Raw genomic sequence first — 12,315 nt, forward strand, 5'->3', positions numbered from 1 at the left:
TGGTAATCATAATTGTAGGCTGGAGCTTATGAATTGGAGATGTACAGTTCTGGAGGTGCCATTGTTATCAAGGAAATCACCTTCTTTTCACTGAATCAGTGGGGCTTCTTCAAGTTCCACATCTCCCAGCTAACTGGAGTCTTGGTCTTGACCTCTTCTCCTTTGTTGGCAGCTGCCTGGTTCTTGGCATGTTCGTTTTGGGTATACCACCGTCAGCCTGGTACCACCCTGGGTGCTAACACCAAGATGGTAATTTTATCAGGAAGAAATAAAAGTGCCTATTTACCCTCTGTAGTCCCCACCCAAACTCCATCTCAAGTGAGCATCACACCCTGATTTATTGTCTTTTTTTATTTTTTTAAGCTGTTGGAAAATAAATTCCTGTGATTTCATGTCACATTTCTCTCTTGGGTCAGAACATCTCATCAATATTAATGCTGCAACTCAAATGAGAATGCTGTACTAGTGTGTAATTCATACTCTGCCCAGGTGGTGACATGATCTTAAGAAGGTGAAGGCCCTAAATCCCTTAGGTTATTAAGTAGAAGCCCTCCCATTCCCTAATTATTTAGCCATTTGTTGCCTGCATAGTGAAAAAGATTGCTCTTTAATTCAGTCTGGTCCCTTACATTTGACGAAAAGCTCATTACCCAGTTTTGTCATGGATGAAGCTGTATGTTTGACTCTTTTCTCATTTGTATACTAAATTGGTAAGGGCAGCATAGTAACTTGGCTGTCACCTCCCACTCTCCAATTTCATTTTCTGGTAACCTCTCAGGCTTTGTCATCTCTTGAATTGCTTGTCCTTTTTTACATGCCATATCAGTGGTTGGTTCCCATGTGAACTGGGGTCAGCCAGGCTCATGGCCACTGACTTCCCTGGAGTAAACCTTTGTTACAAATTATAGATCTTGTGATAACCACACATAATCAGAGGGAGAGATGGCCATTATTTCTCTTTTCTTCACAGCACAGTCCCAGTAATGAGTTCATTAGATGTAGGACTTCGGTATGTATCAATTTCCATATGTACGTCTGGCTAGAGAAAATTCTCATTCACAAATGCCCTTGACTTACAAAATAAATTAAGGATGTAATTATTTGTGATACAGGAGGATGCACCATAGTGTTCCTTTAAATCAGAAACCTTACTGAAACTTAGATGTTTCAATCAATGAAGGGAAGGGAAAGGAAGGGGAGAAAAGGAAAGGGTAAAGGAAAGGGAAGTGTGAGCAGATCTACCCTACAGTATGGTATGACTGGGATCATCCCGGAGCTGCACACTTGAATTTTGGTTAAAAAGCGATGCAGGAAGATGGCGCCGAAGGCGAAGAAGGAAGTCCCTGCCCCTCCCAAAGCCGAAGCCAAAGCAAAGCCTTTGAAGGCCAAGAAAGCAGCGTTGAAAGGCGTCCACAGCCACACAAAAAAGAAGATCCGGACGTCACCTACCTTCCAACGGCCCAAAACACCGCGGCTCAGGAAGCAGCCCAAATATCCTCAGAAGGGCACCCCTAGGAGAAACAAGCTTGACCACTATGCCATCATCAAGTTCCCCCTCACCACCGAGTCAGCCATGAAGAAAATAGAAGACAGCAACACACTGGTGTTCATTGTGGATGTCAGGGCCAACAAGCACCAAATTAAACAGGCCGTGAAAAAGCTCTATGACACTGACGTGGCTAAGGTCAACACCCTGATCAGGCCTGATGGAGAGAAGAAGGCATATGTTCGACCGGCTCCTGACTATGACGCTTTGGATGTTGCCAACAAAATTGGGATCATCTAAACTGAGTCCAGCTGACTAATTCTAAATATAAAAGTTTTCACTATATATAAAAAAAAAAAAGCGATGCAAGATATTTTTCTTTGCAGTCAAGATACATGCTGTAGGCTTAGTGGAACCAAAAGACCCTATGTTCCTGGATCCATATTACATTAAAACTTGGCTCATAAACCAGACCTAAGTTCTGCCCTTTGGACTAACGGCTCACCTTGATCCAGCATTCAAGGCCTCGAGCAGTTCCTACCACATGACATCACTCTCCTTCCTGTGCAGCCACAGCCATTTCCCCAAGATAGTATGTTAATTAAGAGACTTGGTATTGAGTGTAACAGAAACCAACTCTGGCTAGCTTAGGTCAAAGGGGAATTAGTTGATAGAACCTTGGATTATTTCATGAGATCAAACAAATTCCTTGGTAGCTAAGTCAGAACTCGTGGACCTGCACATCCTCTGGAATGCTCCCTTAGATGCGACCACTCCAGCAGTGGCCTGTCTCTGAGTGTCTCTGTTTCAAACCTTTGTACCCTAGAATGGGAATCTGTTTGGACTGGTTTGGGTTAGGCATCAGTCAGCAGGGCCATATAGCTCAGAAATGAGCGTTTGGTAAACGTTTCTAGAAAAGGGGAGATTGTTAAACTAAGTTATCCCATGACATGACTGCTCCGTAATCCAGCTTCTGTCCAATCTTCATCTCTGTATTTATGATGTTCTTTCTACTTGTCCCCTCTGCCAGGCAAAACCTTCTCAATGCAGTTCACGGTCTACCTCCTTTGTGATGCCTTTCCTGACCATCTAGTCAGAATTACAGCATTCTCCTACTTTCCCACAGCATATTACTAATGTCTTTGATTTAGCACATAGCATTATTTTGTTCTTCTGATAAACTGAGATGCTGACTGCTACCAGACAATGATTTCACTTTCTTTCCAGCTGCTAGGAAAGCCAGGGCTAAGGTTTACATTCAATTACTATGGCCTTCTTTAGTCCAAAAAATTTTTTAATATGATCTTTCTCTTCTCTTCCCCTTTACCACCTGGCTTTTGTCTTTGTCCTTGTGGTGGGATCCTTGATCTTATGGTACCTGCGGTTTTATTTCACAAGAAACATGAATAGTAACAGAAAAGACTGCCTTTGTCACACAAGTTCTTTTTTGGTGCCCTTGCAGTACCTGGAATAACTCTGACCACAGCTCTGCTCTCACCTTGGTCTGTCACAAACTATGCCCGTTGTCCAAGGCTTTACCCAGCAGTCACCTCCTTTATTAAGCCTTTCCTTATCATCCCGATCCCACACCAAGATGGCAGAGATATAGACTTATTTTTCCCCTGAAGATACTTTTATTCACACTTTACATAAAACTTAACACATATATTTGTCATTGTTATTGTTGATGTTGTTGTTAACATTTTTATTAGGGGTGGCTTAGGAAGGCTGATGGAAATTTGGAGAGGCGGGCTAAAATTTCCCAAGCCTTGGCAACCCCAGTACTGACTGGATTTCAGTTTTGATTCTGCCACTTGCTTCCTGGCTGATCTGGTCAGGGTCAAGTCATTCCCCTTCTCTGGGCTTCAAATAATTTCATTTTTCAAAATGTCTTTATTGAGTGTTACAACTGCAAAGGTGATTATTAAAAGCCCCTGTAAACCTTTAAATATCTGTAGAACTAGAAGAAGAAGTGAGAGCAGCTCTGTAGCCTCCTAGACTTCTTTTCACATGAATATATGTAAACATCAAAGCATTTTAACCTAGATTATGTCATGCCGTCCATCCATATGGCAACTTTATTCCCTTAAAAATATTGATTTCAGCAATACATTAGTATTATCATTTGTTTTATCTGCTGCATTATAAAGAAGAACTATAGTCTAACAATCCCCTATTGATGAAAGTGCCCTTTAAATTTTAAGCTTTTCTTAAAACTAGGAAAGTAATATATGCATATAGTTTTTTTAAGTATAAAATGAAAATGTTCCTCCAACATTACTCTCCCTGAAAAAAAAAAACAAACACTTCTAAAATGTATTATTTTTGTTCTTCTGATGCCTACCATCATAGTTTTAAATAATATGTTCCTACATTTCTTGATTTTTCTTATAGTATTATTTTACATTGCCATAAACTATTAAATTCTTTTCCATAACTAGAACTCAGTCCTCTGTACTTTCTCATTAGTTGAGTTTAGGAGGCTAAAAAACCAATAGACAGCATTTACAATATTCTAATTATATAAATATTATTAAGCATAGAACTAAGTATGGTGGCAAGGTGAACAGACCCACAGAAGAGGAAATGCCATTAATCCTGTCTTCTTTAAAGGAAAATATTCCAAGAATCAAGGTCAAGTAGATTCAATCTGCTGCTGTTGTTTCTGACATCTCAAGTTATCTTTTTTCTTAGATTCATTGTCATTTCATTTAAGTAAATCTCCAAATATTTATTTTTCATATAGGAATTGTGGATAGTATTAAATGGCTTATATCTATGCATATTTGAATATTTTTTATTGTTGCCTTAATTAATAGATAGTTTTGACGACAAAAGATTTTTGGCTAAAGTTTTTTTCCCTGAGAACTTTGAAAATATTGCTCCATTATCTTCTAGAATCCAGTGTGGCTCGTGAGAAATGTAATTCTAGTGTAGTTCTTGTATCTTTTGCAGCTTACTGTTTTCTCTCTAGAAGTATGTAGGGATACACACACACACGCACACACACACATTTTTTAATCCATGGAATTATAACTGAGAATAGTAATATCTGACTATTAGATTTTTTTTTTAATCTGACCCAACACATAGTGAGTTTCTTCAGTCTGAATACTGGTATAGCTTTTATCGGCTTTGTGTAGAATTCTTCTATGATTTCATTTATTATTTTCTCCCCTCTGTTTTGACTATTATCTGCTTCTGAAAATCCTAATAAAAAGATCTTGATCTTCCTAGATGTTAACCTCAAAGTCTTATTTCCGAAATTATCCATTACTTAGACTTTTTTCATACATATTCGGGGAGTTTTTCTGAACTTTACTTTCAGTCTTTGGCTATATTTATTCTATTAGTTTGTCCGTATATTGAATTTTTTCTTTTTTAAATCATGGGGCAATTCTTAGGAAAAAGTTTAACTATTTCAATATTGTTTTGATTCCTACCTTGAAAAGTTGGTGCAGAAAGAATTCTTAGTTCATGGACAGAGAACACAACAGATTGAGCGTTAAGTCAGAAAGAAACATTTTCAAGGTTTTAAAATATTTTTTTCCCTCTTATTTGGAGGTAAAAGATGATTATTTTAAGGGTAAAAGCCAACTCACCTCTCAATCTAATGTGAAATACAACCTGAAATGTAGCCTATCGTCAATAAAAGCTTTATACTCTGTCCATGCATACTTTTGGGTCGTATGCGTAATTTGGGTCAAATTTAAAACATATGTCCAGGCAACCGCAGATTCAATCGACCACTGTTACAGACTTTGCCTAGCCTAGTGGTTTAGGAGAAGGATAATAATAGATAAAAAGGAAAATATATATTAGGAGACTCTCTGCTAAATTAGTTTCCATGTAAAAAAATATTTTATTATCATCTCTTATACACAGGAAACATTAACACAAAACACTTCCCTCCTTTATTTTATTGAACTCTAAAAATATGCTATAAAAGGGGTTAGCTACAGTTCACGTATCAGCTACTCATCACTCAACTCCCACACCTGAAAGAGTCCAAGGAACTTAAATGCAATTGCATTGCACTTTTCACTTTCTTGAGTGACTCCATTTAAAATGCACCTTGAGACTAGCTGCAGAGTAGAATTTTTAATTCTGAAGTGCTGACTCACTTCATTGGAGAGAATGAGGCTTCCAATTTGTGAATGTGAAAGAAGTCCTGATTTTCTGGATCATTTTCCTCCATTCACTTTCAATAATGCTACCCTATAAATAGGATTTAATTCACGCAAATCAGCAAACTGAAAGCACCAGTGGTATATACTGTAATAATTTATTTTCATATTTTTAAATGCCTTATTATTAATGGAAAATAGCTTTAAAGCCATCCATGATATGCTCCACAGCTAACTCAATTTGACAGTGAAAGATGCTATGTTGGTCTGTAATGGCAGATATAAAATTTACACCATAAGAGCTGATCTTCTGCATATATAATCACATTCTTTGTGCTTCATATTTTTCCGTACTATAAAAAGGGACAGGAAGCACTACTAACACTGCTTTTACTGAATTTTTCCACAGTGTTTTCTGTTGCCTTCTATAAATATTTAAACATCTATTTTTACTGTCTAGTTACGTTTTCTATAAAGAAAAAATATTTCAGTTCTAATATGAATTGGGTTTATATGAACTCCATCTAAACATTATTCATGAAATATTCTGAATGCATACAAAAATGATAGCTTAATGATCTTCAAAATGCTGAGGTTTCAAATTTCTATAATTCTGCTATCAGAACAGGCAATGTGTTCATCTCTGTGTGGCAGCCTGCCTTTCAGGCATCATTAATGTTTTAGATTTTCATAAATTCTACTATGGCTAAACAGACCAAGAACCTGGAATCTATAAAGTTGCTGAAGGAATTAAACAGCTACTAGCTTTTATTTTTTCCTTATGGTTTCATCTCCAAATAAAGTGAAACTTAAAAATTAGAGTAAAGATTGGGAACAAAAATACTTTGGAACAGGCTAAAGTATATACTTTCTACTATATTAAGAAAAGAGCAGACACTCAACACCCTCGGGATAATCCCCAGCCCCCAAAGGGAGAGAGAAGTGAAACATTTTATAAATGAAACATCTCAACAAAATAATAGCAACTTGTATCTAAGAGGTAAAAACTTGAGATTTAAAGTAGAAAATGTTTGAAAAATGTTGTGGTTCTGAGTAAGCCTTATGACATTTCTGCACCACCCTTGAGGGGTGGTACTCATCCCCACTGAGGACCTTATTTCTCAGTATTGCAAAGGTGATTCTTTCATGGTCAGACTTTACTCTGAATACTGTATGAAAAGTTACAGCTACAGGTTTTCCAACTCTGTAAGTGCAAGTTCAACCATGTAATCATAGATAACATAGAAGGCCAAGGTCTCAGTCAATTACTAATTTAACCAGGTTTTCCTGCCCAGATATTCATTTGTTTTTGGTGATGGTAATAACAGAACTTTTAAAATGTACTCATTTATTTGTTTTTCATTTGGTTGTTTAATCATATTTGTGCTCCAGTTTGTTCCATAGAGGGTTTGAGAAAGCCTACAGTAAAAGTACGTATGGTACATTAAAAATATCCAGGACAGGAAAACAAAATTTAAATAGGAAACCAAGACCAGAACAAACCCCAAGACACAAAGACTCAGGACCTTAAGTTCAGCAAATATTTTGTTCTTCTGATAAACTTCGATGTTGACTGCAACCAAACAGTGATTTCACTTCCTTCCTTGGTGGGGAGCTCTGATAGGATGTGACACTGCCATGAAACTGATGAGTGGAGATGGCTCCCTCTATATGTATATTTCCCCCAGAGCCTTGCTGTTGCCCATCTGAGGACCACAATTGTATTCAATTTACCTACATAGCCATGTATGGTTATGTATCCCTAAGCAGACTATAAGTAATTTGAGAGCAGGGATTATATTTTATAATTCTGCATCTTCCTCAGTTGAATAACACATTAGTAAGTATATAGGTAGGGCATTGTAATCTGACTTGAAGACAATGTGTTATTCATATTCCAGCAGAAATTGATAATGATTCTTTAATTTCAGTGAACTGGAAGGTGTTAAATATAGGATGATTAGGACAGAAACTAGTGTAGGGCTTATGACACTTTCTTTTTTTTTCCCTAAAAAAATTTTTTTGTAGCAGTTTATCTTATTTCATTTTTTTGTATGGCAGTTTCTTATTAGTTATCTATTTTATACATATTAGTGTATATATGTCAATCCCAATCTCCCAATTCACACCCCCCCCTTGCTTTCCCACCTTGGTGTCCATATGTTTGTTCTCTACATCTGTGTCTCTGTTTCTGCCTTGCAAACCGGTTCATCTATACTGTTTTTCTAGATTCCACATATATGCGTTAATATATGATATTTATTTTTCTCTTTCTGACTTAGTTCAGTCTGTATGACAGACCCTAGGTCCAACCATGTCTCTACAAATGACCCAGTTTTGTTGCTTTTTATGGCTGAGTAATATTCCATTGCAAATATGTACCACATCTTCTTTATCCATTTGTCTGTTGATGGGCATTTAGGTTGCTTCCATGACCTGGCTATTGTAAATAGTGCTGCAATGAACATTGGGGTGCATGTTTTCTTTTTGAATTATGGTTTCCTCTGGGTATATGCCTAGTAGTGGGATTGCTGGGTCATATGGTAATTCTATTTTTACTTTTTAAGGAACCTCTATACTGTTCTCCATAGTGGCTGTATCAATTTACATTCCCACCAACAGTGCAAGAGGGTTCCCTTTTCTCCACACCCTCTTCAGCATTTGTTGTTTGTAGATTTTCTGTTGATGCCTATTCTAACCAGTGTGAAGTGATACCTCATTGTAGTTTTGATTTGCATTTCTCTAATAGTTAGTGATGTTGAGCATCTTTTCATGTGTTTGTTGGCCATCTGTATGTCTTCTTTGGTGAAATGTCTATTTAGGACTTCTGCCCATTTTTCGATTGGGTTGTTTGTTTTTTAAATATTCAGCTGCATGGGCTGTTTATATATTTTGGAGATTAATCCTTTGTCCATTGATTCATTTGCAAATACTTTCTCCCGTTCTAAGGGTTGTCTTTTCGTCTTGTTTATAGTTTCCTTTGCTGTGCAAAAGCTTTTAAGTTTCATTAGGTCCCAATTGCTTATTTTTGTTTTTATTTCCATTACTCTAGGAGGTGGATCAAAAAAGATCTTGCTGTGATTTATGTCAAAGAGTGTTCTTCCTATGTTTTCCTCTAAGAATTTTATAGTGTCTGGTCTTACATTTAGGTCTTTCATCCATTTTGAGTTTATTTTTGTGTATGGTGTTAGGGAGTGTTCTAATTTCATTCTTTTACATGTAGTTGTCCAGTTTTCCCAGCACCACTTATTGAAGAGACTGTCTTTTCTCCATTGTATATCCTTGCCTCCTTTGTCATAGATTAGTTGACCATAGGTGCGTGGGTTTATCTCTGGGCTATCTATCCTGTTCCATTGATCTATATTTCTGTTTTTGTGCCAGTCCCATATTGTCTTGATGACTGTAGCTTTGTAGTGTAGTCTGAAGTCAAGAAGTCTGATTCATTCAGCTCCGTTTGTTTCCCTCAAGATTGCTTTGGCTATTTGGGGTCTTTTGTGTCTCCATACAAATTTTAACATTTTTTGTTCTAGTTCTGTAAAAAATGCCATTGGTAGTTTGATAGGGATTGCACTGAATCTGTAGATTGCTTTGGGTAATATAGCCATTTGCACAATATTGATTCTTTGAATCCAAGAACATGGTATATCTCTCCATCCGTTTGTGTCATCTTTAATTTCTTTCATCAGTGTCTTATAATTTCCCGAGTACAGGTCTTTTACTTCCTTATGTAGGTTTATTCCTAGGTATTTTATTCTTTTGTTGCAATGGTGAATGGGATTGTTTCCTTGATTTCTCTTTCTGACCTTTCATTGTTAGTGTATAGGAATGCAAAAGATTTCTGTGCATTAATTTTGTATCCTGCAACTTTACCAAATTCATTGATTAGCTCTAGTAGTTTTCTAGTGGCATCTTTAGGATTTTCCATGCATAGTATCATGTCATCTGCAAAGAGTGACAGTTTTACTTCTTCTTTTCCAATTTGTATTCCTTTTATTTCTTTTTCTTCTCTGATTGCCATGGCTGTGACTTCCAAAACTATGTTGAATAATGGTGGTGAGTGTGGACATCCTTGTCTTGTTCCCGATCTTAGAGGAAATGCTTTCAGTTTTTCACCATTGAGAACAATGTTGGCTGTGAGTTTGTTGTATATGGCCTTTATTATGTTGAGGTAGGTTCCCTCTCTGCCCACTTTCTGGAGAGTTTTTGTCATAAATGGATGTTGAATTTTGTCAAAAGCTTTTTCTGCATCTATGGAGATGATCATATAGCTTTTATTCTTCAATTTGCTAATATGGTGTATCACACTGAATGATTTGCATATATTGAAAAATCCTTGCATTCCTGGGATAAATCCCACTTGATCATGGTGTATGATCCTTTTAATGTGTTGTTGGATTCTCTTTGCTAGTGTTTTGTTCAGGATTTTTGAATCTATATTAATCAGTGATATTGGTCTATAATTTTCTTTTTGTAGTATCTTTGTCTGGTTTCGTTGTCAGGGTGATGGTAGCCTCGTTAGAAGGAGTTGGGAGTGTTCCTTCTTCTGTTATTTTTTGGAAGAGTTTGAGAAGGACGGGTGATAGCTCTTCTCTAAATGTTTGATAGAATTCACCTCTGAAACCATATGGTCCTGGACTTTTGTTTGTTGGAATATTTTAAATCACAGTTTCAATTTCATTACTTCTGATTGATCTGTCCATATTTTCTGTTTCTTCCTGGTTCAGTCTTGGAAGGTTATACCTTTCTAAGCATTTCTCCATTTCTTCCAGGTTGTCCAATTTATTGGCATAGAGTTGCTTGTAGTAGTCTTTTATGATGCTTTGTATTTCTGCGATGTCCGTTGTAACTTCTCCCTTTTCATTTCTGATTTATTGAGTCCTCTCCCTCTTTTTCTTAATGAGTCTGGCTAATGGTTTATCAATTTTGTTTATCTTCTCAAAGAACCAGCTTTTAGTTTTATTGATCTTTGCTCTTGTTTTCTTTGTTTCTATTTCATTGATTTCTGCTCTGATCTTTATGATTTTTTTCCTTCTACTAACTTTGGGTTTTGTTTGTTCTTCTTTCTCTAGTTTCTTTAGGTGTAATGTTAGGTTGTGTATTTAAGAATTTTCTTGTTTCTTGAGGTAAGATTGTATTGCTATAAATTCCCCTCTTAGAACTGCTTTTGTTGCATACCACAGGTTTTGGATTGTTGTGTTTTTGTTGTCATTTGTCTCTAGGTATTTTTTGCTTTCCTCTTTGATTTCTTCAGTGATCTCTTGGTTATTTAGTAATGTATTGTTTAGCCTCCATGTGTTTGTGTTTTTTATACTTTTTCCCCTGTAATTCATTTCTAATCTCATAGCATTGTGGTCAGAAAAGATGCTTAATATGATTTCAGTTTTCTTAAATTTACTGAGGTTTGATTTGTGACCCAAGATGTGATCTATCCTGGAAAATGTTCTCCGTGCACTTGAGAAGAAAGTGTAATCTGCTGTTTTTGGATAGAATGTCCTATAAATATCAATCAAGTGTATCTGGTCTATCGTGTCATTTAAAGCTTGTGTTTCCTTATTCATTTTCTGTCTGGATAATCTGTCCATTGGTGTAAGTGAGGTGTTAAATTCCCCCACTATTATTGTGTTAACTGTTGATTTCCTCTTTTATAGCTCTTAGCATTTGCCTTATATACTGAGGTGCTCCTATGTTGGGTGTGTATATATATAATTATTATATCTTCTTCTTGGATCGATCCCCTGAGCATTATGTAGTGTCCTTCCTTGTCTCTTGTAACATTCTTTATTTTAAAGTCTATTTTATCTGATATGAGTATTGCTGCTCCACCTTTCTTCTGACTTCCATTTGCATGGAATATCTTTTTCCATCCCCTCCCTTTCAGTCTGTATGTGTCCCTAGGTCTGAAGTGTGTCTCTTATAGACAGCATATTTGTGGGTCTTGTTTTTGTATCCATTCAGCAAGCCTGTGTCTTTTGGTTGGATCATTTAATCCATTCACATTTAAGGTAGTTATCGATATGTATGTTCCTATTACCAGTTTCTTAATTTTGGGGGGTATGTTTTTGTAGGTCCTTTTCTTCTGTTTTGTTTCCCACTTAGAGAAGTTCCTTTAGCATTTGTTGTAGAGTTGGTTTGGTGGCACTGAATGGGGTTAGCTTTTGCTTGTTTGTAAAGCTTTTGATATCTCCATCGAATCTGAATGAGACCCTTGCCAGGTAGAGTAATCTTGGTTGTAGGTTCTTCCCTTTCATCATTTTTTTTTTTTTTTTTTTTTTTTTTGCGGTACATGGGCCTCTCACTGTCGTGGCCTCTCTCGTTGCGGAGCACAGGCTCCGGACGCGCAGGCTCAGCGGCCATGACTCACAGGCCCAGCCACTCTGCGGCATGTGGGATCTTCCCAGACCGGGGCACGAACCCGTGTCCCCTGCTTCGGCAGGCAGACTCTCAACCACTGCGCCACCAGGGAAGCCCCCTTTCATCATTTTAAATATATCATGACACTTCTTTCTGGCTTGTAGAGTTTCTGCTGAGAAATCAGCTGTTAACCTTGTGAGAGTTCCTTGTATGTTATTTGTCGTTTTTCCCTTGTTGCCTTTAATAATTTTTCTTTGTCTTTAATTTTTGTCAATTTGATTACTATGTGTCTCAGTGTGTTTCTCCTTGGTTTTATCCTGCCTGGGACTCTCTGCACTTCCTGGGCTTGGG

The 12,315-nt window shown here is 37.0% G+C and overlaps 2 protein-coding genes across 4 annotated transcripts in view; both read left to right on the forward strand.

The window, feature by feature from the left end:
- The window catches only part of SMYD3 (SET and MYND domain containing 3), a 722,658-nt gene that overhangs the window by 261,456 nt on the left and 448,887 nt on the right, over positions 1–12,315 (forward strand). The gene's annotated exons all lie outside the window — the stretch shown is intronic.
- LOC132515710 (large ribosomal subunit protein uL23-like) lies at positions 1,315–1,840 on the forward strand. Its single transcript, XM_060142065.1, has one exon. It carries the CDS (start codon positions 1,316–1,318, stop codon positions 1,784–1,786), a length of 471 nt encoding a protein of 156 aa, XP_059998048.1. The 5' UTR covers position 1,315; the 3' UTR covers positions 1,787–1,840.

This window comes from Lagenorhynchus albirostris, chromosome 2 (genome assembly GCF_949774975.1).
Source record: "Lagenorhynchus albirostris chromosome 2, mLagAlb1.1, whole genome shotgun sequence".
Classification (NCBI taxonomy): Eukaryota; Metazoa; Chordata; class Mammalia; order Artiodactyla; family Delphinidae; genus Lagenorhynchus; species Lagenorhynchus albirostris.

Bases quoted from the DNA above. Each gene is read 5' to 3' on its own strand.
- LOC132515710 (XM_060142065.1), top strand. From the start codon at position 1,316: ATGGCGCCGAAGGCGAAGAAGGAAGTCCCTGCCCCTCCCAAAGCCGAA.